The sequence below is a fragment of the Ambystoma mexicanum genome, chromosome 6q, assembly GCF_040938575.1.
Source record: "Ambystoma mexicanum isolate Mex_15411 chromosome 6q, UKY_AmexF1_1, whole genome shotgun sequence".
NCBI classification, from domain to species: domain Eukaryota; kingdom Metazoa; phylum Chordata; class Amphibia; order Caudata; family Ambystomatidae; genus Ambystoma; species Ambystoma mexicanum.
Genome location: NC_090937.1, coordinates 15293341 through 15320859, shown reverse-complemented (window position 1 = coordinate 15320859; position 27519 = coordinate 15293341). Strand labels below are relative to the sequence as shown.

General features: G+C 47.7%; 1 protein-coding gene and 1 long non-coding RNA gene across 2 annotated transcripts in view; one reads left to right on the top strand and one right to left on the bottom strand.

The window, feature by feature from the left end:
* Positions 1-27519, top strand: part of LOC138515714 (uncharacterized) — a 173507-nt gene that overhangs the window by 70530 nt on the left and 75458 nt on the right. The gene's annotated exons all lie outside the window — the stretch shown is intronic.
* LOC138515713 (uncharacterized) overlaps positions 128-27519 on the bottom strand; it is a 679975-nt gene continuing 652583 nt past the window's right edge. Inside the window, exon 5 of the mRNA XM_069630371.1 lies at positions 128-7751. Coding sequence (XP_069486472.1) covers positions 7473-7751 — 279 coding nt within the window. The 3' untranslated portion in view covers positions 128-7472. The remainder of the gene's footprint in view (positions 7752-27519) is intronic.

Sequence of the window (27519 nt, the reverse complement as noted above, 5' to 3'; positions counted from 1 at the left end):
ACCTTAAGCGGTAGCATACTTAAAGGTTTCCTGGACATTACTCACCCTCATATTGTTAAAACGAACCAAGAAGGCAAGCACTGTTGAACATTACTGGTATTCAATCAAAGATTTTTCATAGACTTGGTCAAATTTGCCAATATTTTTAATACAATTAAGTTTTCAGGAGCACAACCCACTTATGTGCAATGAATTTCATTAGATAAATGATGCGCATATTGTAAGGAAACATTTAATTACCATACAGTATTTGCTTCCCTGGCTGCCTGGTCCCATTACTCCAACTCAAGTCAAATGCTGCATATACTAATTTTTGAAACAGTTTCAAACAAAGAATCACAGTGTCATAGGAGTTCTGATGAGCCTGATCCGGCATGAAATAGGTCTCATCTCCATTCAAGCCTACACAAATTGGCAATTATTACAGCTATATGTGAACATTTTATTGCCACCAAAATATTTGTTATTTGCATCTTTGCAAGGCCAATTGGAATTAGATAACTGTAAAGTGCTTAAGTGTTGGATAAGCAAATGTAAGAATATTTCGGATGATACGGGCTGTTCAGTTGAAGATCTGATGTTTTCTCCTTGTAAAGTCAAACTAAAATGATTTTAATTGGACTGGATAAATAATAGATGTAGGATCACTGAATACCATCTGTTGTATTGTTTAATGAATGACATCAGACCATATATGTATTCCCCCTTTCCTATATTAACATTCTTCCTGTGATTTTAGAGCAAAGTTTTTAAAGTGTCTGGTGCTCAATTGGGGGTCTTAAGAAGTGAGTGAATATTTAGATTTTGTCACACTGAGGTCGAAACACAAGCATTTGGTGGGGGCATATGTAATTTGAATTCCTTTGAGAAAGCAGATGTTTGCAAGGTTTATGAATTATGATGTCCTGTTGTCACAAGATTATTTATGGAATCAGGTTTTGAATTCTAATGACATATTGTCAGGAATGGCACTCTGTCAAGAGTGGCACAGGGTACCCAAGTAGGGTTTGGGTGGCTGTGCTGAAGGAAGGTAGCAGATAAGCACACACAGCAGGAAGTTCAACAAGAAAGAAGAGTAGGAAACATTAGCTGTGAGCAAAAAGGGGCAAAAGATACAAAGGTACAAACAAACTGGATTCCCTCTTGGGGTGTATGCTGAAATGGGAAAGAGTGTTCCACGAACCTTAGGAAACTCCAGCCTTCTGCACAGATTGCTATAACAGAGGCCCACGCTGAATGCTCATGGCTGGGAACAACAGCAGTGGGTGTCTGTAACACTGAAAACGCGACAAAGGAAGGGGCAGAGGTTGCCTGCCGGAAACCAACAGGCAAGCTCTGTACAAAGGGATTACATAAGACACATGAAAAGACAAGAACAGAAATATCCAGCGAAAAGAAAGTCAATGAGCAATCTAGCAGAAGGAAAGGCAGTTAGACTGAAATAGATAACCTAAGGTGGAGTACAGAGGACTCAAGGAAGAGAACAAGGAGCAGCAGTCAGGAAAACAGAAGGCTGCAAAGTAGGAAGCAGGTCTGCAGTCAAGAGTGGCACTAGGTGCAAGCAAACTGTATTGGACTGCGGAGGACTGTAGTAGGCTGAAAGGCAGGGAGTCCAGAAGAACAGGACAGAGAGGGATTAGTAGTAGGCGACAGACAGAGAGCCCAAAGGAATAGGGCCGCTAGGTAGGGAGCCCAGAGGAGCAGGGCTGTAGGCAGCGAAGAGGTGCAGGCTGCAAGGTAGGGAGCCTAGGGAACAAGGGCTTGGAGACAGCAGAAGGTTGCAAGCTGCACGGTAGGGAGCCCAGAGGACCAGGGCTGTAGGCAGCCGGAGAGAAGCAGGCTGCAGGGCAGGGAGCCCAGAGGAAAAGGGCGGCAGGCAGCCGGAGTGAGGCAGGCTGCAGGGCAGGGAGGCCAGAGGACAAGGATTGTAGGCAGCCGCAGTGAGGCAGGCTGCAAGGCGGGCAGCAGAGGACTAGGATTGTAGGCAGCCGGAGTGAAGCAGACTGCAGAGCAGGGAGCCCAGAGGACCAGAACGGTAGGCAGCCGGAGTGAGGCAGGCTGCAGGGCAGGGAGCCCAGAGGACAAGGATTGTAGGCAGCCGGAGAGAGGCAGGCTGCAAGGCGGGCAGCAGAGGACTAGGATCAAAGGCAGCCGGAGTGAGGCAGGCTGCAAAGCGGGCTGCAGAGGACTAGGACTGTAGGCAGCCGGAGAGGGGTAGGCTGCAGGGCAGGGAGCCCGGAAAGGGCACTGGATCAAAACAGGATAATGCAGCAACAGGAACAGCATAAAAAGTAGCGGGTCAAGGCAAACAGGAGCGGGGAGATCTCAAGATGCAAGACACTGTGCTCCTGCAGGCAGCTGCTTATATACAGCCCTGCCCTGTTCTGAGGCAGGCTAATTGACAGCACCTGTAGCAGCACACCTGAAGACAATCTGCCTCCTCCCTCTCTGGTCCTGAGCAGGTGGAAGCAGCACTGGCCGCTATGACTTCTGGGGATTGTGGTCCCAATAACTATGAATGAGAATAGCCAGGAATAGAGGACTGCAGCCAGGTGCATTGTGGTAAATGTAGTTAATTGAATAAAATAAGAAAGAACCAAAGTTGAGCAAATGGAAATAAAAGACCAAGGCGTGAAAAGGAGTTGTTCAAGGAGTATTAGGAGGATAAATGAGTACCAAGTAGTCCATGATGGTTGCAAATGCGTGTGCCAGCGGCGCGGGCATGACAGTATGCCCCTCTCCATGCCCCTCTCCAGGCCCCCTGAAGACTGACCAACAAGAAGAGCACGTCCAAGGCCTGTCACACCGCGAGAGAGTCGTATACCAAAAAGGCACATCATGAAGCACCAAAAACTGTTTAATGCTGCAAGGTGAGAGTCTTGAAGGGAGGAGACATTACTAATGTTTCGAACCTTTGAGGTATAATTCAGAAAAGACAACTTCTTAGGGACCAAAAACCCAACAGTGCGTTCATGAACTGAGGAACTGTGGAGATGTGCTGCAGACTCCATGGCATTTATAGCTTTGAAAGAAGTGGTCTTCCTTAGGACTGGCAATGGTACAGTGCTGAAAGGTGGAACCAGAGATTCAGCTGAATTGGTTGCTCTAGGACGGTCGTCCAAATACTCAGAAGCAGCAATGGCAACATGCAGATTTGCGACAGAGACTTCAGGAGTAACAAATGTTGCAGGAACACCATGAGTTGCAGGAAGATCAGGAATGGCAGTAGGAAGTTCAGATGCTGTAACAGCTGGAAGTATAGGTGTCACAGGAGCACCAGCCGACAGGGACGCAACTGAGACTGATGGTGTCGTGACTGGTAGTTTAGGTGCTGCAGAGGCACCAACAGGATCTACCGGAGCTGTAGCCTTAATAGTAGAACTTTTAACTGGCTTTGCAGGCAGAGAGGAAGGGGGTGCTTCGACTGCAGTAGGAGTGATCTGAGATGAGGCATCAGTAGCAGATTCAGGAGTACTAGCAGGGGGAGCAGCAGAGATTGGGCTTGCGGATCTTGTAACAAGTAGCATGGTGGATGTAGGACCAGGAAAGGGTAAGCCTTCCGAAGGCTGGCCTGCAAAGTCTTGTGTGCCCAAGTTGATACATGGATCTGGGGTATTGACAGTAGGCAAAGTTGGATTCCAGACAGGTACTGGGTATGTTTCAGGATCTGACTCCTGGTCAGGAGTGCCAATGTTCATAGAAGCAGAATACATCTCAGATCTGGTCACTTCACTTCAGTAGAGGCTGTAAGTGGGAGTAAAGGACTGACATCAAGGGCAAGAATGGAACAATCCTTTGACTCAGCGGAATGTGCAGTCAGATGATTACACTTGATCTTTGGTGTAATGGCCGTGTGAGCGATCTGGCCCACTGGAGGAGTCCATTCTTCACTATCTGAACGACAGCCTGTGTTACTGTGGCTAGTAAGTGAATGAGCGGTGTCAAGCTTTAACTAGTATGTATATGCCAAGTTCAGGTCTTCCAACTGCTCTGTATAAGTCTGTATCCTCTTCTGTGTTACCAGTACAGGCCTTAATCTGTTAAACTCTAAAGACAGAATGTCGGGTGTTGGACATAGTGTCAGATGGTCTGGTAAATTGTGTCCCTTTGCTAGATTCTTATAATGCAGATAGACAAATTCATCATAGAGGTCTTCGGTTTGTCTTTTAAGGCTTAAGAGTTGTTCTTGTAACAGGTATGTCCCATTAGCCTGTTCTACAGCTTCAGAATCTGGTGCAGCAGAAAATTCGGGTGTTGTAATAGGAAGACTGACCTTAGAGTTATCATGGTTAGTAGTTACTGGGGAAGCATTAAGACAACCGATGGTCAGTATTGGTCTTTTGTACCCAGGACCAGCTGCACTAACCTCAGGATACTGAATGCCTTGTCCGGTTAAATGAGTGTTTACAGCAGTCAGGGGAGGTTGTGTAGCATGCCAAGCTGATCTTGAGCATATCACTTTGGCAACAGCGTAATCTGGTTGAGAGTCTGCCACAATGAGTGCAATATCCTTGGCTGTAGCAGTGTTACGACATTGGTCCTGAGACAGGATAGCCTGGGATAAAGGAATACAAGGTTCGTGTACCGGCTGAATTTCGAATGTAGTGTCAGAAGAAATGCCAGAAACCGCATGAGTGTTTTCCACTGGTTGGGCTAACAAAATCTGCAGGAATTCATTTTCTTGCTGTAGCTCTTCTATAGATAGAGACTGCGGATCATAGTTGCAAATGTCATAGTAGTTACACATGGAAGGGTCAGCGAGCCAGTGAGTGTAGTACTGTGCTTGTAAACCTTTGTTTACTAGGGCGAGTCTGTCTTTTAAACTATGGTTTTTGTTTGCAGTCCTTAAGAAAACTTTAGATTTTTGCAGAGGTTTCTTGAACCGAAAAGAAAGCATCTTTGGTCTGTGTGTGCCCTTCCTGCCTATGGAACAAGAATCTTTTTGGTCTTGCATTCTGTCAAGAGTGGCACAGGGTACCCAAGTAGGGTTTGGGTGGCTGTGCTGAGGTAAGGTAGCAGATAAGCACACACAGCAGTAAGTTCAACAAGAAAGAAGAGTAGGAAACAGTAGCTGTGAGCCAAAAGGGGCAAAAGATACAAAGGTACAAACAAACTGGATTCCCTCTTGGGGTGTATGCTGAAATGGGAAAGAGTGTTCCACGAACCTTAGGAAACTCCAGCCTTCTGCACAGATTGCTATAACAGAGGCCCACGCTGTATGCTCATGGCTGGGAACAACAGCAGTGGGTGTCTGTAACACTGAAAACGCGACAAAGGAAGGGGCAGAGGTTGCCTGCCGGAAACCAATAGGCAAGCTCTGTACAAAGGGATTACATAAGACACATGAGAAGACAAGAACAGAAATATCCAGCGAAAAGAAAGTCAATGAGCAATCTAGCAGAAGGAAAGGCAGTTAGACTGAAATAGATAACCTAAGGTGGAGTACAGAGGACTCAAGGAAGAGAACAAGGAGCAGCAGTCAGGAAAACAGAAGGCTGCAAAGTAGGAAGCAGGTCTGCAGTCAAGAGTGGCACTAGGTGCAGGCAAACTGTATTGGACTGCAGAGGACTGTAGTAGGCTGAAAGGCAGGGAGTCCAGAAGAACAGGACAGAGCGGGATTAGTAGTAGGCGACAGACAGAGAGCCCAAAAGAATAGGGCCGCTAGGTAGGGAGCCCAGAGGAGCATGGCTGTAGGCAGCAAAGAGGTGCAGGCTGCAAGGTAGGGAGCACAGGGAACAAGGGCTTGGAGACAGCAGAAGGTTGTAAGCTGCACGGGCAGGGAGCCCAGAGGACAAGGGATGTAGGCAGCCGGAGTGAAGCAGGCTGCAGGGCAGGGAGCCCAGAGGAGCAGAACGGTAGGCAGCCGGAGTGAGGCAGGCTGCATGGCAGGGAGCCCAGAGGACAAGGATTGTAGGCAGCCGGAGAGAGGCAGGCTGCAAGGCGGGCAGCAGAGGACTAGGATCAAAGGCAGCCGGAGTGAGGCAGGCTGCAAAGCGGGCTGCAGAGGACTAGGACTGTAGGCAGCCGGAGAGGGGTAGGCTGCAGGGCAGGGAGCCCAGAAAGGGCACTGGATCAAAACAGGATAATGCAGCAACAGGAACAGCATAAAAAGTAGAGGGTCAAGACAAACAGGAGCGGGGAGATCTCAGGATGCAAGACACTGTGCTCCTGCAGGCAGCTGCTTATATACAGCCCTGCCCTGTTCTGAGGCAGGCTAATTGACAGCACCTGTAGCAGCACACCTGAAGACAATCTGCCTCCTCCCTCTCTGGTCCTAAGCAGGTGGAAGCAGCACTGGCCGCTAGGGCTTCTGGGGATTGTGGTCCCAATAACGATGAACGAGAATAGCCAGGAATAGAGGACTGCAGCCAGGTGCATTATGGTAAATGTAGTTAATTGAATAAAATAAGAAAGAACCAAAGTTGAGCAAATGGAAATAAAAGACCAAGGCGTGAAAAGGATTTGTTCAAGGAGTATTAGGAGGATAAATGAGTAACAAGTAGTCCATGATGGTTGCAAATACGTGCGCCAGCGGCGCGGGCATGACACATATCTTTATTACTGTTTTTAATTTTAAGCTTTAAAAGATGTTTAAAAATGTTTGTAGTTTTATCTATGAATTTCATATTAGATTTGTTGATTAAATGTATTTTGTGTGTGTTTGCTAAAGGTTAAATTGTTAACCATAATGCAAATACAAAATTAAAATATATAAGTGCTATAAAAGAAGTAAGTAAATTATTAAGACTGATACCTATTCTCCAACTTAAAAATCAAATAAACCATCAAGCCTTTTCATGTATATTACAATATCTCTAAATAGTATTACTATTGCCTTTAAACTAAAAATGAGGGTCTGGGGTCCGTACTGTTCTATTTATTTGCAATCCATTGTATACTGGGAAAGTAGGCTTTTGACAGTTTGCAGGTGCACTGATTTTCTACAGTGGCATTTTTCCACATTTCATCTGGTCTTCTTTACTGAACCAGTTAACCAAAATGTACTTTTAAAGGTAGTTTATAACTATTCAGGTATTGCTTTGGAAGAAAAGGAAAGTTGAGGCCCAATTCCCCTAGTGACCATTAGTGCTCACAAAGATTTGATTTCTGACAGTCAAAGCACGTTTCTATTTATTTGCCCTGGAGTAGTCAAGCTATTCCCAGCCCAGCTGCCTCTTTTCTGGGAGAATACCTCATCTGTTAAGCAAGTCCAATTCCTGGCAGGGCAGTCTCAGCCGTTAATCCTTCTTAGGTCGATAAACTTAGTACCATTAAATTGAGTAATAGCCTCTATTATAAACAAGCTTAGAAGTATGAGGAATCTGCCATGAAACACTATAATGAAACCTGATATTGTTATTATTGATGCATGATAATAAGAACTTAATAGGTACAAGACACTGGCATTCCTGTGTCCTCCATTTACATTACAGCGCTAAAACCCTACAAAACGTTGATATACAAAACCAATTTTACGATGATCCTGATTTTTGCTTTTCTCTAGGTACTCTACCCAGGCTATAGAACTCTGCATTTGGACGCAAGTCTATGAAGTGGGCAATGCGATTTGACATAGCAAAAAAGGCCGAAATCATGGCAATGTCCCAGGCATCTTCACTGTCCAAGCCATTCTCTTCCAACTTCTTAAAATGCTCATCTTTTATGTTCTCGGCACGACTGACCACAAGAGCGAAGTTCAGCATTGCTTTTTCTCTCTCGCCCAGATCAGCAGCCTCCCAGTTGACGATAACCTATGAAGGTGAAATAGACTGTTTAGTAATCTTTCCACAAGAAGGTTACTGTCGACTACATTGGTTGCATGCCAAACCAAACTACATGGTAATACAATGTTCTATCATCTGTTATGTTTAAAGTATTGTATTTTGGATCTGGCTAATATGTGCCCATCAAATTGTACAGTTAAAACAGATATCCTACAAATTGATAACTGTAGTGTCTCTTGCTTGGCCGCCCTTAGTCCCTCCACAGCTGCAGGTCCTACAACCTGCTCATGTGTTTGGCAGGGATAACTGACTCTTTCTGTTTTTACCATATTATTGACAGAGAGGGGGTTTCTCTGTGTTGGATGGGCCGCAATTTGCTTCAACTGAATGTGGACAAGAACGAGATCCTGGTGGTAAGCCCCCTTATACTTTTTCTCTTTGGACCCCTGCTTTCTGTCCTGCTTCTCTTGGCCCCTGTTCCACTCTGGTTCCCATTGTAAAGGATTTAGGGGTACAAATGATGTCATCACTTTCCTTGGAAGCACAAGTGGCTTCTGTGTGCGCCTTATATCTAGCACTGCCACTTTATCTAATCCGTCGCCTTCAAGTGCTCCAAAACACTGCAGTCAGGCTAGTGGCCCCTACTCCTTATCGTACCTCTGTCACCCCAGCTTTGCAGCAGCTTAACTGGCTGCCTGTGGCTCAGAGGGCACAGTTTGAGTTGCTATGCATTGTCCACCGGGCAATTTACAGACAGGGGGCTCTATGGAGCAAGTTCTGTCCGTATGTCTCCGCCGGCCACTTTGCTCTCTTCAGTCGTGTATGATTTCTGTTCCTAGTGTACGGCTCCCTCGGGTGGCCGTTGCGAAAAGTTGGAACTCACTTCCACTCGATCTTTGAGCGACAGTGGATCATCTGCGCTTTTGCCAGTAACTAAAGACATTCCTGTCTTAAATATGATAGTGGGCCATAGCTGCGAATGTATTCTGCATAGCGCCAAGATGGCTTTTGGCGGTCATGCAATATATACATTTAAAATCATCACCATCATCTAGGGAAATGCAAATTAAGCACAAGAATCCTTATCATGACTAACGTACTGTGTGTTACACCCTAGTCCGCGTTCCCTCAGGCTTATTAGAAAATTGCATTCTGCTTTAGAAAAGGTTTCAGTTTTCGACATCGGATGGAATGGTTATGGAGGGCCAAATGAAAGTGCTTCAAACTTTCAGCATCCCCAAAAAATACAAGTACAGAGTAATTCATGTAGAGATACCGTTTTCCATTTCTCTTGCAGAGCTACAGTTGGAAGCATGTCAACTAGTACTTTAAAAAAAGAGCAATCTTAATTGACTTGGTTGAGTGGATTCAAGATGCCATTCAAAACCTAGACAAAGGTTGGTTGGTCTCTGGATACTTATTAAGGCATGGTATGATAGGCTTGTTTCAGCAGTGCAGTTCTAGCTCTTCAGAGTACTCTTACATTCAAGTGGTGATTTCTCTGGACCAAACCATTCATGATTTAATCAAGAAACATGGGGACCCTGGTCAACTTACAAAGTATATGAACCTGATCCAAGGGAGTTCAACAGATCTATCAATTTTGTAGACAATGACAAGGCTAGTAATCTAGTAACCATGCCATCCTGCTCAACCGTCTCCGTGAAAACCTGGGTATCACTGGTCAGGCTCTGGCGTGGCTGACCTCTTTCCTTTCAAATCGACCCTCCCAGGTCCAACTGGGGTCCTTCCTCTCCGACATCTTTTTCTCCACCTGTGGTGTCCCCCAGGGATCTAATCTCTCTCCCTGGCTGTTCAACCAGTATATGGCACTCCTTGCCCACCGCATCGCCGCTCTCTGCCCTAATTTCCAGTGCTATGCGAACGATACCCAGCTCATTTTCAGGCTACCCTCAGCCTCCCCCTCTCCTTCCCTCATCTCTGACTGTCTGTCTGCTATCCAGGAATGGTGTGCCGCAAATGACCTCTGCCTTAATGCCAGTAAGACTGAGATCCTACTCGTCGGTACACCCACTCCCTCCTTCCCTGCAGCTCTCTGGCCTGCCTCCTTTGGCCCCCTCCCTGCTCCTACCTGCAATGCAAAAAACCTTGGGTCATCTTCGACTCCACACTCTCCTTCTCTCCTCATATTTCTGACGTCGTTAAGAAGTCACACTACCAGCTGCACCTCCTCAAAGGTATTCTTCCCTTCCTCTCCTTCCCCCAGAAGCTCACTGTCTCCTGAGCCCTGGTTCTCTCGAAGCTGGATTACTGTAACAGCCTCTACCTTAATCTGCCTGCCTCCACTCTCCGCCCTCTGCAACTCATACAGAACAGAACTGCGAGACTTGTCCTTGGCCTCAAGCCCAGGGACCGTATCTCTCCAGGACTGAAATCTCTACACTGGCTCCCAGTGGCTGCGAGGATAAAGTTCAAAACCCTCTGCATTGTCCACAAGGCCTTCTGGGGCCTTGGTCCTATATACCTTCAACTCTCTCTTCCCAAATATCTTCCTTCCCGAGCCCTTCGCTCATCCGCCTCCAACTCCCTCAGGGTCAGCCGCTTCTCGAAGCAACGAGCTGGGGGTAGATCTCTCACCGCGGCAGGGGCCTCCCTCTGGAACAGCCTTCCTGCCTCCCTGAAACTTGAGGAGAACCATCTCCGGTTCCGGAAGCACCTCAAAACCTTCCTCTTTGCCTCTGCTTTCTCTCTCCCTCTCCTCTGCTGAACAGCTAATTATTCCTCACTGAAACTGCACTGATTCTGCAACTGGACCACTCTTAACGGCCTCGGTCCTGGGCCCAGCCACTCTCCACTTGCACTGATGCCCTGGAACCCCTCTGCACTGCGGGACTGTCTCTCCCCCCTTTTCCAGCACTTGTTCTGCACTTACCTTGCACTTGCCACCAGTTGGCCCTATTTATTTATTACTTTACGCCACTTACCTTGTACTGCACTTCCCCCCCCTCCCCTTCCCCTTGCACTTGTCCCCCTCCCCCACCCTTGCACTTGCGCGATCTGAATGACACCTGGCCTAGTAGGATCGTTGTCTGTTTTCCCCTTGTTTCCTCCCCTCCCTGCCTCGTCGCGCCTTGAAACACCCATGTATAGGCGCGTTACAAATGCCATATCATATATCATCTGGCCTTGTAAAGAGGGGAGGGAAACCCATTCAGCCAGAAGAGGGAGGCCTACAAGGGAGAAATCCAGGGCCATTCCTAGCCCTGAGGTAGATGGTGGCAGTTGAGAACCCTAATTCATGCCTCCGACCCCTTTGCCAGTATGTATTATTGCAGATCACTTATCTCCAATATCAGAAACTGCCCAGTGTCTTTCCGTTTTCAGCGCTCCAACATAACATGCAGAAGGCAAGAAAATCATTGGATGGAGCAATCAGAAGGTATATCTGAATTATTACCAGATGGCTGCAGTGACCAGACACGGACAGAGGAAAAGACCCACAGCAAAACCATCACCAGATACAGGACCCTCCCAAGGCTGACAGGGAACGGGGCGCCTAGGAAAGCTAACCCCCTGGGCGGCGGTGCTCCATGGATCAACAATATAGAGGCCCCCTAGACCACTGCGGACCGAAACGGAAGCCATAACCATCCTTCCTCTAAAGGCTTACCTTATAACCAGGTGGGACGAGTCCTGGAAAATGACACTTGCCCGTCCCGGCCGCCATCTACATTATGCGGTGAGGCGCATGGGAAAAGTGGGCAGGGTTTCGCAAACACACACACACACACACACTCTCACCCCCAAACTCCCCCCCCCCCCGGCTTGGATGTGGACTCTCTTCTTGGACAGGACAGGGAGTCTGTATTGCCTTTGGAGCAGGCGGCAGGCTAGTTTGTCAGATGATGTGCCCGAAGCCCTCCATTGTCCCTCAGCCACCCTGCACTTGCGTGTCAGGGCTGTGAGGTCGGAGTCATACCAAGGGATGCACTTGGAGGTAGGATTCAGGCAGATTCTAATGACAGGGGCAAGGATGCCCAATGTGTTACAGATAGAAAGATGCAAGTTAGAGAGGGCTGTGTCAGAGTGTGACTCAGCCGCAGGGGAGGGAGGAGCAGAGAAGGTAGAGGCAAGGCATCCACTGTCACACGCTTCATGGGCTGAATGACCGAGAAGGTAGGTGGCAGTGCTGGGGTGGGCTTTTCCGCCAAGGGGACAGAGAGTTTCAGGTGAGAGGAAAGCAGAAAGTGGTCAGTCGAAGAGAGAGGAGTGGTGAGAGGGTTAGAGAGGGGGGGATGTCTGAGGAGATGAGAACATCAAAGGTGTGCTCAGCAGATTGTGTCGGACCAGAGGGAAGAATGGCGAGAGAGAGAGAGTCGCAGTGGTTGCAGAAGAGCCCATAGGAGCGATTAGAAGCATCCAGGTGAATGTTGAGGTCTCTGAGGAGGAGAAGTTGAGAGGTAGAGGCAAGAACAGAGGAGGAGAGGTCAGCCCACTCTGAGAGGAAGAGGGCAACCTGGCCAGGTGGCCTGTAGAGGGTGGCCCCAGTCAGAGAGAGATCAGGAGAGATAGAGAGCCTACAGACCAGGCATTCAAAGGAGGAGTAGGCCTGCATAGGAATGAGAGAAGCAGGGGCCCACTCCGGAAAGATCAGAGCTACTCCACCTACGGGTCGGTTGGCTCTGGGCTGGAAGAGGATCTTGTAGCCATCAACAAGGAGAGTGTCAAAGCTCATGCCGGAGCTGGCCCTGAACCATATCTTGGTGAGAGCAAGGACATCCAGGTTAAGTTCTTTGAGGAGGTGGCAGATGTCAGATGAGTGTTGAGAGTAGTGATGTGGAGCAGGTTGCCACCTTTGAAAGACTTCCGGGGTGGGGTACAGGAGTGAGGAACAGCCAGCAGAAGTAGCAGGGGGGGGGGGGCCAAGAGTGGGCAGAGGAGGTAGCAGGAGGTGACATAGTAGCTAGAGAAGATGCGGAAGGTTCGAGTGAGGCAGCTGAAGAAAGAGGTAGCAGAGGAGCAAGGGAGGTGCTAGTAGGAGTAGCGGGAGAAGAAGGGTAGTTGATAAGACACAGGAGACGCCTATCGAAAAGGAGAAGATTGGGCTGGGGATCCAGGACCAAGACGGTGCCATTCAGATAGACATTAATCTTGGAGGAGTAGAAGAAGGCCAAGAGGACCTCCCACCGATTGCCACCATTAATGGGAGAGGAAGGGACAGGGGTCCATAGGTATGCGGAGGGAACAACAGAGGATGTCGATTAGGGTCTATCTGGAGGAAGCACTGATGTGGGTGTCAGTGATAGGGAGGCCAGGGATGGAGACCAGGATATCCCTCTTGAACTTTTTCCTATCACACTTAGTGAGTGGGATAGGATAGGAGATAGAGTTGCAGTTTGAGAAGATGGGAGAGATTGAGAGCACCATAGAGGGTGCGAGTGTTAGGGAGAATTCTCTTACATGGCTAATTTCCCAAACCTAGAGTCCCCCAGCAGCTTTGCTGGATTTTTGGGGTTTGTTTTTTTCTCCTGCTAAGAGTGAGACTGTTTTCTTCCCACTCTTAGTCATGATTTGAGAGGTCTTTGACTTTGTATGTGTTTTATGAGCTATGGGGTCTTTTACTCCATAGGGTATCATCTGTTTTGTATTGTGTTACACAGCACCCTCAGTGCAGTAACACAGCGGTGTCATAGTGACCCCCAAACATAGACTCCATACCCTGGGACTGAGTACTGTCTCCCAGGGCATGTAAAGTCACCATTGGCTTTATTAGTCTACATTTGTGAACAGAACCAGTACAAACCATCATATTGTGGAAGTACTGGAAGGGGTTAATTAGATTGCCCCTGGGTCTGTTTTCAAGGGGGCATTGTCCAGTCCCCCCTTGTCGAGTTTCTGGTTGGTGGCAGTGGTTATCACTCGAAATATTCCACCGGAATATTTCCTATGGGATTTTCCCATTCATTTTAAGCGCACCACTTTTTGGTGCAATGTTAAAGATACTGCTGGGTTATTTATTTAATATTAATTCACCGGTTGGGTCTTTTCGCAGGAACTTGGTTTTAAAATGGCGTTTGTGTTCGCCTCTGAAACTCTAACCCAAGTTGAGCCCTTTGTTCCACTATTTTGGTGGGCTTCTCCACAGAAGCCCTCCAAATGGTGCCACTCTGTCTGGGGTCCACAGGATGTGTGGGAGGGGGAATAGGCACCCTGGACTGCGTTGCCTCGGCAACTCAAGTCGCACTCTAGTCGGATTGGCCCAGTGGTGAGCCGCCCAGCTCACCACTTAGCATGTTTGAGTGACAGCTAGGCTGTTGAATGGGGGTTTTTCTGCATAAAAGCAGGGCTTTGGGGACTGGAACTTCAGAAGTCGCCACAAGACCTAAAGAATCCGAAGAGGGGAGAAGCTGAGCCATCTGCAACGATGACACCACCAGTGGAGCCCTGCTGCAACGGCCTCACCACTTTCCCAACGATGAGAGAAGATCTTCTGCTGGACGAGTCTTCTTCCTTTGAGCTGCTGGGACCAACCAGTTGACCCTTTTTGCCTTCCAAAGATGTCCCTTGGTCGAATCGCCCGTGCCAAGCACCTCGGCGGCCGGATCCCCAAGCTTCATCACTTTGACCGCGAATAAAAGGAACGCACCTTTTAACCGAGAACTCAACGGCTGGTTTCATCCCTGTGCAGTGCAACAACTTCCAGTCTTCTTCCTCGACGTGATTATCTCTTCCCTTGGTCGAAGCCACAACTTGCACCCGCTCCCAGGAACAACTGCCACCGCTGGAGCTTCCTCTCTTTTCAAGGTACTGTGTTCCACCTGGCCTCCCTTTCAACAGATTGCTAAAGGTGACCCTTAAATCCTTTGCTTTCCCACTGGGTTGGCCCCAGACCTTCTAACTTTATCTTCCTACATCGTACCTACGTCTGTTGAACATTCTGCAAAGACTTTTAGTGCATTTTTGACTGTGTGAAATTGGGCACATTTTTGCCTTGCTCCATTTAAAGTGGGCCTGGCCTATGAACTTTGGCTCTACAGTTGACTCTGCCTTCACCAACTTGCTATGATCTTCTAAAATAGTTGGTAACTGTTTTATTCCTATGCTCTGCCTTTTTCTCTCCCTTTAACCGAATTATTGGAATGCCATCTGGGTTACGCGCTCACCTCTGTTTTGTAAATAAGTGGTGTTTTAACTTAGACTTGTTTAATAATTCTTAAGGGAGGTGTGTATACTTTTGTGGATTGTGTTTGGACTTGCTTTACTATATAGTGCTAGTGTATTTTCTTAAAGTTTGTGTTAAATAAATAATAAACTTTTGATACCAAAGCTCTGGTCAGTGTTTGCTTGTTCTACTGTGTTTTTGGCCCTATTGTGTATGCTCTGTATACTGCCCTACTCATCTTGAGAGAAGTCTGACTGCTCAGCCACAGCTACCAGGTAAATCTGGGTGGTGCAGACTGCTACCAATTGGGTTTACTGCTTACTCCTGTAGTCTTAATCTTTTTGCAGTGTTCCCTAAGGAAACTGCACAGGATTCTGCCTAACAGCGAGGATGCAAGAAGAGAGGGTGAGGGAGAAAAGAAGCAAGGTGAGCACCACAGGTGGCAACAGAGGGGAGGGTTCATACAGAGGAGGCAACAATCGGGCAGCCACAGGGGAACGCAGGAGCAGTGTGGACAGAAAACAGGGGGCAGAATAGCGCACTGTAAAACACCCAGATTCGACTTTCCTAAAAAGAGGGAAATGGGAACAAGTTACTTACATGTAACTGTTGTACTCCAGCATGGGTCTGCAATGGATTCAGATGCTCATGAATATTCCCCGTCAGGCTGGAAATCCCCGGTAAAGAAAAAAATCAGTTTCAGTTTTATTTCTGAACTTTCTCCTAACAACCAATAACTGAGCTCTGGGTCATATTGCCCCCAGCCAATGACTGCCCTCTACCTAAGCCCCTCCTCTGGCAGCCATCTTCACATTTGGTAGCACGTAAAGTGGCAGTAGGACCAAGAGAAGGCAGAGGGGAAGGCGGGAGGGTTCTCATGTGAATCCATGCCAGACCCATGCTGGAAAACAACAGTTACAGGTAAGTAAATCGTTCCTTCTCCAGCATGGGGTCTGGCATGGATTCACATGCTCACGAATAAAGAATACATAACTGTACACACATGCACAACCACGGGAGGTGGCAAGGCTCAACATAAGCATTTCTTACCTCCTCACCAGGCCACCTTCAAACGAACAGGTCGTGCAGCACTGCTTGGCCCGACTCTGGACTCCTCCCTGGAATCCCTGTTGATGCAGTAGAATTTCGTAAAGGTGTGTGTCGACCTCCCCGTCGCAGCCCTGCAGATGTCCAGCAGGGGCACACCAGACAGGATCGCCATTGTAGCAGCGATCGCTCTGGTAGTGTGGGCACTCGGACGGCCAGGCAGCTGTCGGTTTGCCAAACAGTGACAGTAGGTGATACAGCCGGAGAGCCACCTGGAAATGGAATCCTTGGACAGGGCCTTCCCATGGTTCACAGGACCAAAGTTCACAAAGAGCTTAGAGGTTTTCCGGAAACTCCTTGCTTGGGCCACATAAAACTTCAGCGCTCTAGCCTCCACAAAGAAACAATGAAATTCGCCCTTGTGGGGCGCTGAAAAATCAGAAAAACTGGTCCCTGTTAATCGGAAGGGTGATCGATGGAGCACAAGGCTCGATTGACCGAAAAATAGAGTAACTCTCTTCCAAAAAGTGAAAAAACGCAGTAAAAGCTCGAGAGCCAAGTACAAGGACTCCCGACACTTGAACGTGCGGTAAAAATCTGAAGATGGCTGCCAGAGGAGGGGCTTAGGTAGGGGGCTCTCATTGGCTGGGGGCAGTATGACCCAGAGCTCAGCGATTGGTTGTTAGGAGAAAGACAGTTCAGAAATGAAACTGAAACTGAATTTTTCTTTACCAAGGATTCCCAGCCTGACGACGGGGAATATTCATGAGCATGTGAATCCATGCTAGACCCCATGCTGGAGAAGGCCTAGTTTCAACATAAACAGCAATGTAAGAAGGAAAAGCAAACTTTCCTAGAGAGATTGGCTAAGCAATACAGTTCACTGAGAAGCTTAAGGGTGGTGCACTATGAACAATAGAGTTCTTAGATGGTAGGACAATTTAGTGGGGTGCAGCGGTTGCTGGCTGCAGGCTTCTTGCTTCCCCGGCTGACACTGGCAGACACCATCTGGAACTGCTTCAGGAGCCGCCTTTTCTCTTGGGGCCCTTAGCTGCAAGGGCAGCAACAGGCATTAGGGCTGCCCTGAGTGCTTCAGTTAACTAGGGCCTAGTGCCCAATCAGGTGTCAGGGGAGGGAGAAGCTAAACAACGGGAAGCAGGCTCAGGAGGCTTGGCAATACACCTGCCGCCTGTCATGATTCGCCGTTTCCACCCCTTTTGGACTTCATGGTCCATTGTGCACCGCAACGTTCTATCTGCTATCCTCCCAACATGGCCAACGCCACAGAAACGCTGCAGTCTAGTGTTTACGCAAGACCCGCTGCTTCCTAGAAAACAGACACGCCCCCGCGGCTCTGCGCGTCTCAACGCTACCCTTCCCAGTTCTCTGCAAGTGTGTTCGTAACTACCTCCCTTTTTTCTGTGGTGCTGCTCCGATATTATTCGGCTCCTTATTCCTTCCTGGTGTTCTATAGTGTTGCCCTTACGCTCCCGCCTGAAGGCCGCTCGTTCTACTCCCTTCCCGGACCCCTGTCCAGTCCTTCCGTGCTCGCTGTCAGTTCCCTGCACTCTGCGAGTATTGACACTCCTTCCTGGTTCCTAGTTCCATCCCGGACATTGACCGTTCAATCTCTTACCTTCCTGGAATTCTGAACTCCTACCATCTCTCCGAGGCTGGTCTCGGTCCTCACACTGGAGGCGGAGAATACCCACCCTTACCTGTACAAGTCCCGGACGTCCAGGAACAAGGAAAGATCTCCAAAAAAGAAGACAACAAAGGACAAACAGGTGAGACAAGGGGCAGAGTGTGACACCGCGAGTCGGCAGCAAGAACGTTTAAAATTACACAAAAGAGCACCAAAACGAGCTGAGGGGCGGGTGAATTAATGCTCCTACCTTGTGCTCCTGCAGCGGGGTGGAGAAAGCTGCACGGAGCTCAATACAAGTAAGCAGCTCCCAATGCACGAGGCAGCAAGAACGTTTAAAATTACACAAAAGAGAACCAATACGAGCCGAAGCTCGGAGGAATCAATGCCCCTATGTGTGCTCCTGCAGCAAGGTGGAGAATATATAGTGCAAGCCGTGACCTGGAGGTAAGATGGCGACTGGATCCCCGGTCAGTGGGTCCCGAGGATGGTCTTTGGCACTACAGTGGTTGAAGCAGCACCAGCGCTCCTCTGCGGAGTACAGTGACTAGGCCGAGATCAGCGACTCAGAGTGGAGCACGTCCCTGCACTGGCACGTTGCATTGGTGCCCTACGGAAATCCTGAGCAGCACAGTGGAGGGGTTTGGCGGTGATCGGCTTTCGGGAGCTGGAGCCAGGGATAGCTGTGTGAAGAGGGAGCCACCCTCTCCATGCTTCTTGGCCTCCGTGATCCAGACGCAACTGGTTGAGAAGTGTCCCAGGCGGCCCACCACAGAGGCTCGGAAGCTCTCGGCCATCAAAGACCGGAGGATATTGGAGGTGAGCCGCCAGAACACCTTTGGGCTCCTATAGGCGGCTAATGGTCAGCAGCCTCTAAAGATAAGCGGCTCCATATTGCAGGTAGGCCTTAGTTGGGGGCTTTAAAAGCCTGCCATCTGGGACAGGCCCTCTGCACCCCAACCTTGTCTGGTCCACCGTCACAATACAGCCAAATTAGGGGGCCCACCCTGGTGGTCTGCAGAGGGCACCGCCACTCGTGCCAGGGACAACGGCGAAGGAGACAGAAAAGCAAAAAGGCCCTATTTCAAGCAACATAAAAACCATGCTGCAGAGCCAGGAGCGCTCCAAGCAGAACCAAATGCAAGCAACAGCTGAGGTGCATGCACCGCAGAGCCCACACTCACAATTAGAGGATGCCCTGACAAAGCTTTTGCATCTTCAGTTGATGCTTCAGTAGATCAAAAAAGAAATTAAAGACAACACTGCCCAACTAGCCCAAACAATTCCAGAATTGGACAAGCATGTATTGGCGGCAGAGAAAAGGCTTGAGGAGGTGGGGGCAACTGTGAGGGGTCAGTAATGTGCAAGTGATTTCAATCCGGCACACACCCAAGTCAATGCCTAGCGTGTAATGCACTACTGAAATCCTTATTTATTTTTGTCTAAAAGTTCTTTATTCTGAACGATATACCACTCATATCACGCCCCTCTCCTGGAACCCCTCTTTCCCCCCGGTCACACTGAACCAGGAATCAGGCTGGTTTGCAAAGTAAAAATATTTATTTATGTATTTACAATTTAATCACACTATGTTTGAATGGGTACACAATAATCACCGATGGGGTTATGTAACACTGAATAATCTCTTTAATACACAAGGAGTAATAGTGAGCAAACCAATTCAGTACAGAAATAACACTTTTGTGTGTGTGTTTAGATCAAATAGCACTGTGGTTAAAGGTTCCCCCTGCACACCTCTCAACCCTGCCAATAGGCAATGTAAAGAGATAGGAGGAGAGAACAGGTATTCAGGAATGGTAGAATTCAAACAAAATAACAATGCCACTTTCCCCCAGCAAACACAAGAGAAAAACGGAACTGACTGTCAAGCTGTCAGAATGGCTTTCAAAGTTACCTTTAGAATGGATTGCGTAAAAACACTAAGTATGGTCAAAATTGCTGCAATTACTATAAATTCTTATGGGAGCCGCTTTGGATGGTTGCACATGAACACAAGCAATGATTAAATACCAAGCAACAATTTGAAATCTTAAAATTCATATCGGAAGCAATCAAAAGGTGTTTTACACGTGTCAATTTACCAAAAATGAAATTCGCGGCAAACTTTTCACTGTGGATTTGGGACGTGGTTTTAGATGTGATTTAAAGCTGTGGATGTTAGCTACAAGCAGAAGTTGAAAATGTGTTTCTAGCATAAACACGAAGGAAGTTATTGACGTTTTAGTGGAGGTCGTTTTTTAAGATAGGTGCAAGAATGGAAAACAGGAATGTGCTTTTAAAATGACAAAAGGATTTCTTACACTAGAGGATGACTATGAACCAAACAAATACCCCTCAGGAACACAGCCACTTGATCATAATGACTGCCTGCAGAGGAAACTCGCCTTTTTCATATGAGAAAAGATCAGCGCAGAGATAGTTTAAGCAATACTATTACAGGATGAAGATAGGCGGGATAGGATAGAGAGTTCAGACAATTCAAAAGTACTCCTAACAATGGGGTTCTGAATACAAGAGAGGATGGGTTTAAGATGGGGATTAACTAAGCCAGGTACATATGCTAGTGACACAGTTCTTTCTATAGATACTCACTAGAAATGTTTTTAAACGGAACAGTCAGGATTCTGGTCCGTCAAAATTCTGGTCAGGGAATGGGATCTGGTTCTAGGACAGACAGCTGGCACATCGGATTGGATCGGCAATCAGCAAGGCGCTCTGGTCACAGCACGGCACAGGACTGGATTAGATCTGCACTTCTTGGTTCTGATGAGAATTATTTCAGCAGGCAAGCAGTACAGCACAGCCCGGCCCAAGCAGGAGAATCACCTTAGGAGGGGTCTTGGGGGGGGGAGTGCTGTCACAACCCGTGACCCAGAACCCCACTGGCATTGTCATATGCCAGATAGGGTTAGGGCTCGGGATTCATTTGGGGCCCCAAGGGCCTTGCATTTTCACCAGGGACTCTCCTGGAGTCAGTCCTGGCGCCTTTGGCACCAGGCTCATATTTGGAATGGGACTTGAAGGAACTACTTTTTATGTGGAGGCCTGCAGCCAACATGGAGGTACCCACACAGTCTAGTCCCTAAGAACCAGACTGTGCGGTGCAGTGTTTTAGGGTGTGGTAGCCCGGACTACTTTACCTGGACTACTTTACAGGGTAGGCTATAAAAACCATACCCAAGCTAAAGAACGTGCTTCGCGTTATTCTGCAGCCAGCAGCGTAACGCTCACCGTGTTCAGAGACCAGCATCCGGCGTTCCTGGAATCGCGGACCTGCAGAGGAGACAAAAGAACATCATTAGCAGTTCCAGCTTACCTGCAGTCTTCCAAGACATTAGCGCGCCGCACTTCGCGCTGATCATACCTTTCTTCATACGCTCCGCTTCGATAAAACCCAGCAAGAGCCGAACCCAAGCAGCGCACCCATCGAACCTCTGCATACCTAAGGGGGAAACAATCAGGGAAAGACATTAATAGCCCGAAAGAAAGCAAAGGCCTTGAAAGACTACTATAATCGAACTTACCTCTTTAAAGACACTTGAATGGGTTGGCATCAGTGAAGTTAACTCGGTCGCTTCAACCCACAGAAAATACACGCCCCTGCGCAGAAAGCAGGACAGAGAGCACGCCAGACATCATAACAAGGTGAGGAGGGGGGCCTTCAGGTCAAGTCCAAGGAGCTGGTGGGAGGAAACGAAATCTGAGCCTAAGCCCAGTCCTCCTGTGTTTTCAGGCCCACCTGCCATAGAAGACATCATCCCAAATTGAGTACATCTGCGGGGAATCCGGCAACCAGAGCATACAGGCGTCCCCGTGGATATCAGGTGAGCGTAACAGATAGTGGGTGAATCTGTCTGTCTTTTTGAGTGGTGAGCCGTCTCTGTTTATGCTATGATAAAGGGGTGTGTGGGCTGGTTTATCCTAAGATTGCCCCTTTGGCAGTTGATTGGCTCAGAGTCTCCTCTCTGCCTTGATAGGGGGAGAGAAACAATGTGTCACTTTTATGGTGTGATTTTATGAGGCTGAGAATACACCCCTAGCCCCTTGAACACAAAATCTACTTTTGGCACCATACATATTTACACATGTGCAACGTATAATCACATATACAGATTACATATTTTATATAGCAGCTATCCCTCCAAACCAGTGGCGGCTGCTTATTTAGGGCGGTGGGGCACCGCCCTCTCACCCAGGGAGTGCAGAGAAAAAAGTTTGCCGTTCTGGCTGTGTGAATTCATGTTGTTACTGGCAGCACAGCGTGCCAGCAAATCCATTTACTAAATAAACACATTATTATCTTGTGTCGCATCCGGGCTGGGCCAGATCACATAGAGGGGTGTGTCCCATTTCACGCAGTTTTACTAGAGTATAAGTGCACGGGGCTCATAGGCTCCACGCACTTTACATAATCTCCATTATGTTGGAGACTGGCGGGCGCTAGAGCTATGGCCCCACCAGACTTCATTTATGCGCAAATTGCGCAGTGTCTGTAGGATCTTCTGCATACAGCATAGTAACAGGATTTATGAATTTTCATTGGTTGTTTGTCAGCCAATGAAATCCGTAATGAGGAGTGTGGGTGGGGTGTTGGGCGCATGCGTCACCACTTTACAACTTTGAATCACTGCGTCAGTAAAGTCAGGGTGTGTCCGGCCTAGCATATCTGCCTGAGCCAGAGAACAGCAGAGCTCACGTGCACGGTGGGGCCTTGCTTTAACTTGTGGACCTGACACCTGAGTGAGTCCGACTCCGACTCCCGTCGGTAAGTGTGTGTGTGTGTGTGTGTGTGTAGAAAAGAACGATGTGCCTCTAGCTCAGCCTGTACCGTGGCTGGAGTCGCTTTTAGAATTAAATGAAATTTAGTACTGACTGAGCGGATTGCTGGTTCAAAAAGACCTTTGGGTGAAAATAATGGTGCCAAGGCATAAGGCGTCTGTATTTTGAGAACGGGCCCACACAACGAGAATGTTTTCTTTGGGCCAATTCACTGCAAAGTGTATTGCAGCCTTGGTCAGGAGTCACATGCTGCAGTGTGATTGGCAGCCGGCCTTCCTCTCACAACATGGGCACGTCGGAGTTGAACTGGAGATGGCTCGGCCGGGCAGTGCTACTGCAATGCAAAACAAAAGTAAAATTGCACAGAAACATGAACGCATGCGCTGCAGCCATTTATTCAGCACGTCAAAACATCTACGTAAATAAGAGACAGGTGCACATTTCAGCGAGTATACGAAAAAACACAATCCAAGAGCAGTGTCACCTTTTGAATGGGATTATCGACCAACTCCCCCGACTCTCAAAGATGTTCCATAATTACAGACGTGTTTCATCCTGTTTAGCGCTCATCATTGTAAAGGCAATATGCTCAGAGTGATTTAGTTCCAGGGTTCTCCAATACCAAACACTAGACACCCCTTCTAGACACTTTCTTCCCTACACGTCTACATAGTCCCTTACTCTGCTTCACTCTTAGTGAGGTTGGTGGAACAGGCCAGTTAGGATTGGTTTACTATAGGAGGAAAACCTGCATTCAGTCAGAGCGCTGGAAGGAAGGTGGGTGAGGGGCCGACCTACATGGATATGATTTCACTAAGGCACATTTTGACTAGTCCATGTAAACCTAACCAAGGACAAGATGTGTTCTAGTGGCCGCGATCCTGGCCTTGGAAACTACACATACACTCGACCTGTTTCAATCCCAGCTTCAGCATTAGACAAAACGTGTGATTTCAGGCAAATCACTAACTCCCACTGCCTCCTCTTGTCAATGTGGGCCATTGTGTGTAAATGGCAACTGTGCTTTGAGTCTTAAAACAGCCTTGGTGTTTTATCTGAATATTTTGCCTTTATTGTTAGGTGCCCTGTCCCTGCTGGGGCATGTGTTCGGTCCGGCTTCTTGACCATGCTGCTTTTGTGAATGGGGCCTGCTTTATTTTTTTTAGAAGAGGCATGTAACTTAATAGACCTATGGACTTCACAGACCTTTTGTTTTAGGTTATAAATCACGTGCGCCTGTTTGCGTGCATGGAACAAAATAACCCTTGTGAAACACTTGTCTATAGGCGCGATATAAATGCCATGACATATCATATCATAACCAAAAACTAGAACCTCCTGTGCCATAGATCGCATTGCAAAGAGTGCACCCCTAGCTCCATGCTTAGTTCGTGTCAACTAGTATTCCTCTGCCCACACCATTCAAATGCAGCTGTGATTTGTAGGAACTAATCCAACAGGAGGAGGATTTTCAGAAGCAATGTAAATGAATACAGCATGCAGCCTTTTTACTCACATGGAGAAAAGGGATGTGCTTTTTAGGCGAGCCTGGTTGGGTTGTGGGGATAGTGATGGGAGTAAACTGGGGGTCGAGGGCCTGGGACGCTGGCTGGTGTGTGTCCTGGTCTCTGTCGGACACCTGATGACTGGCTATGGGTGACTTTTCTCTGACCCAGCAGCCTATTCGGGGCAGTGTTCGCTCAAAATAAAGATAATTTTCTATGAGCGTGAAGAACCCAGCGGTGGCAGGACTACTGCTCCATTCATGGACGGTCAACCACAGGACCACTAGCAGTATAGTCCAGCTGCTGTATGGCCTCCCACCGGGGAAAAGGCGGTGGAGGGTGCCAGACAGCCAGCCATCTGCTTGGCACATCAAGCAGCTATTGCTTCACCAGTCTGCAGTTTAGGGGTCCCATTATGCTCAGGTTTCGTTATGGAGACTGCAGTCCATCAGACCACACTTTCAGCATGGCATTTATTGGGACTTTTGCCAATACCTTGCTTATAAAGCAGCAAAGCCAATGTTATCTCCAGCTAGACACCTCAGAATGGCACCAGCACAAGCACAAATGGTGAGCCGTCAGCTAATGGTGCACACAGTGTCGGGCTTTCTTTAACTCTGCCTATTGATTGAGTTTACAGTTCGTTACTCGACATGTGGCTTCAAAGTTCTGCACTGGCAATTTTAAGGGCTTCAAATGGAGGAGGGTAGAGGAGGGGGTGACTTGAATAAATACTTTATTAATGCTGGTCTGCCAACTTTCCGCCAGAAAAGATTCCCTTTATTCAACTGTCACGGTCCTTTATTGCAGATTCTGCTGGCTGGGGCCGATGGGAGTAGACGCCTGAAACATGTAGGTCCCCACCCAGTTGGAAACACTTACCAAAAAATCACGCTATGAAAGTCAACACCATCAAAGTCCCATGCATCACCTGCTTTTCAATCTGTCATTTTGCCCTGACAAGGATCCCAAGGTTTTCACTCTCTAGTTATAAAGCACTCTGAAAGTGCTCAAGAGGTACTATACTTCCCCATAACTACGCGCTAAATGTTGACAGGAGGTCAGTGAATCACGTGATGCTTCATTTAACCAAACAACATAATTCCATGCATCCACCTAGCCTGCACAACACTGCCTTTAATACTTTCCTCAGCATAATTGGTTTAGCCCGATGACAATAGTCAGCCCAGGATAGAGCACATCCCAAATCACAGCCACATATTACCTATTCAGGGGGCCACGTCACTTCAACACAAAAGATTTGTTCTCCGTTCAACACTTCAAATATGATCCACCTAGGCCATGCTGATTTCATAATTCTACTCATCATTTAAGCTGCTTCTCGGTGAACTACACTGCACCCCGAACTACGGCAGTTGAAACAGCTGGATACGCATGGCCTCATTGCTTTAATAGTATGGTGAAAGGTTTACTGCACCCGGTTTCTGGATAAAAACGATCAGCACCATATTGTAGTACTATTTATGGTAGTAGATATTGTACATCCAGAACAGTAACTGTGAACTTGCTTCCACTTCAAAAATGCTCCATTGGAGAATTGCATTTTAAAGGACAAGAGGGTGAACGCATATGAATGCCAGAAACAGCATTAGGAAATATTTTTTAAGCACTTCTGGATATCTATGTATTGAATTTATTTATGCATACAACATAGTACCAGCTATTCACAATACAATCTGCTGTAAAATAAACCATTGCACTTGCACAAGTAAAAATAATGTACCTTCATATTACTACCTAAAATGTATGATTTTTACATCATGTTTGTGTAGGTTTGGACAGTAAATAGCACATTCTGGAAGCCATTTTTCCAAAATGTTCATGTGGGGGGCGGGAGGGGGGACAAACCCCACAGACCATCCCTGATGGGGGATGGGCTGGCTTGCTAGCTCGCTTCAAAATTCGCCCTGCTAGATTTACGCCCCACCACCTTTCAAAGTTACCAGCCGCCACTGCTCCAAACCCCGTAGCCGTGGGATCTTGGCTCTGCTTTTCACAGAATTTTGCCCTTTTCATCAGGAACACAATGTCTCATTTGAAGCACATTTTTACAAGTGTGCGCGTTTACCATGGGCATAATTGTATAAAGTTTCATACTTCTAGCAGAAAAACATTTGGTGTAAAATCACATTTTCTGCTGGTTCTTTCCAGAACATGTCACACGATTTTGCAGGCTCTTGAAACGTGCAGCCAAAATTTAGATTCACAAATCTGTTACTTTTATATTTTTCCCAATTTTCACTGGCAAATTATAAGTCTTTAAAGAAAGTGTTCTTTGTTAATGTTCAGCCACAGATGGTTGTTTGGATCCGCCTCTTTCTGTCCACCTTCAGTTCAGTATTCAGCATTGCCGCCGTAGAACGTTCCCACATGAGCATACTGACCCTACTGTGTGGCGACTGTAAGATGCTTGGATCACCTCTCTATTGTACTTGCATGGTAAACGAAGCTAGCGCATAAAGCTAAAATAAAAAAACGTTATTTTGAGACACGGTGATCCTAAACGCTGGTGCCCTAACTCGAAATACACCAGAAAAGGGCTGTTACAAACGTAGCTGCTCTTGCAACACAATGGCTACCAGATCCAGCTCAGTCTAAGCTGCCCCAATATGCCAGCGTACAGAGCCTCCACGGTGCGACAAACGAAGCGGCAGCCTTGAGGGAGCACTGGTGGCCATCACACCAAATACATAACGCACGCTGCTTCCCTTGGGGAGACTGCCTAGACACCCAATAACAACAAAAACTGCATCCACCTACGCGAGAACAAGCCTGATAGCACCGATGCGGCGAAAGGCAAAGTGAACTCATTCACTGCAAAATGCAATACCTCTACTAAGGCCAATAGGGCAAAGCCACGGACATTCCCATATTTGCAGCAGCATATCGACATAAGAGGCACACCTCCTCCAGCATTACGGCCCCGACCACAGACTTTTATGGGGCAAAACGAGACGAATATGCCCCCCCAGATAAGGAGTGAGTGACATCACTGTCCTGCCTGACCTTAGTGCAACGTGGCATCAATACCCTTGGCCCTGTGATACATGCTGCTCTGCCCAAAGCTCTCATAGCCCTGACTGGTGAAACGGACACTATGGACTGCACAAAAAAAAGAAACATATACCAAATTACCTGTAGTGCGAGGGGATACACTCTAAAGCATCGAAGCTGGAGTGCCATTCCTACAGTGCGTCTGTGTGCCACCGCCAAGGTGTAATGACCGTTTGCTAGGGCCCCGGCGGACACAGTCTGAGACAGTCGCCCAGGAGATCACTTATACAACATCATAAAGAAAAGTGGTGAGAGCTGCCTACCTGCGTGTACTCCCTGTAGTCCTGGAGAAACATCAAAGGAGACCAGCTGAATCGCCACGGGTTGCACCAGCATGGGGAAGGATAGGGCAAAAAGCGCATCCACACAGAGCAAAATGGAGCAATATACAACCCCTGCACAAACTTTCCTACGGGAGCACACCAACCCTGGTGAAACAATGGAAACTGATGCTGAACAGCTGTCCTTTAAAGATGTAATGAATGCCATCGCAAATTCAAGAACTTCTATGGAAAAAAAGATGGATGGAATAAGCATGGAGGTGTCACTCCTGCGCCACGACCTACAGAAACCTACGGCTCGCACGGTGGAAGCAGAGGG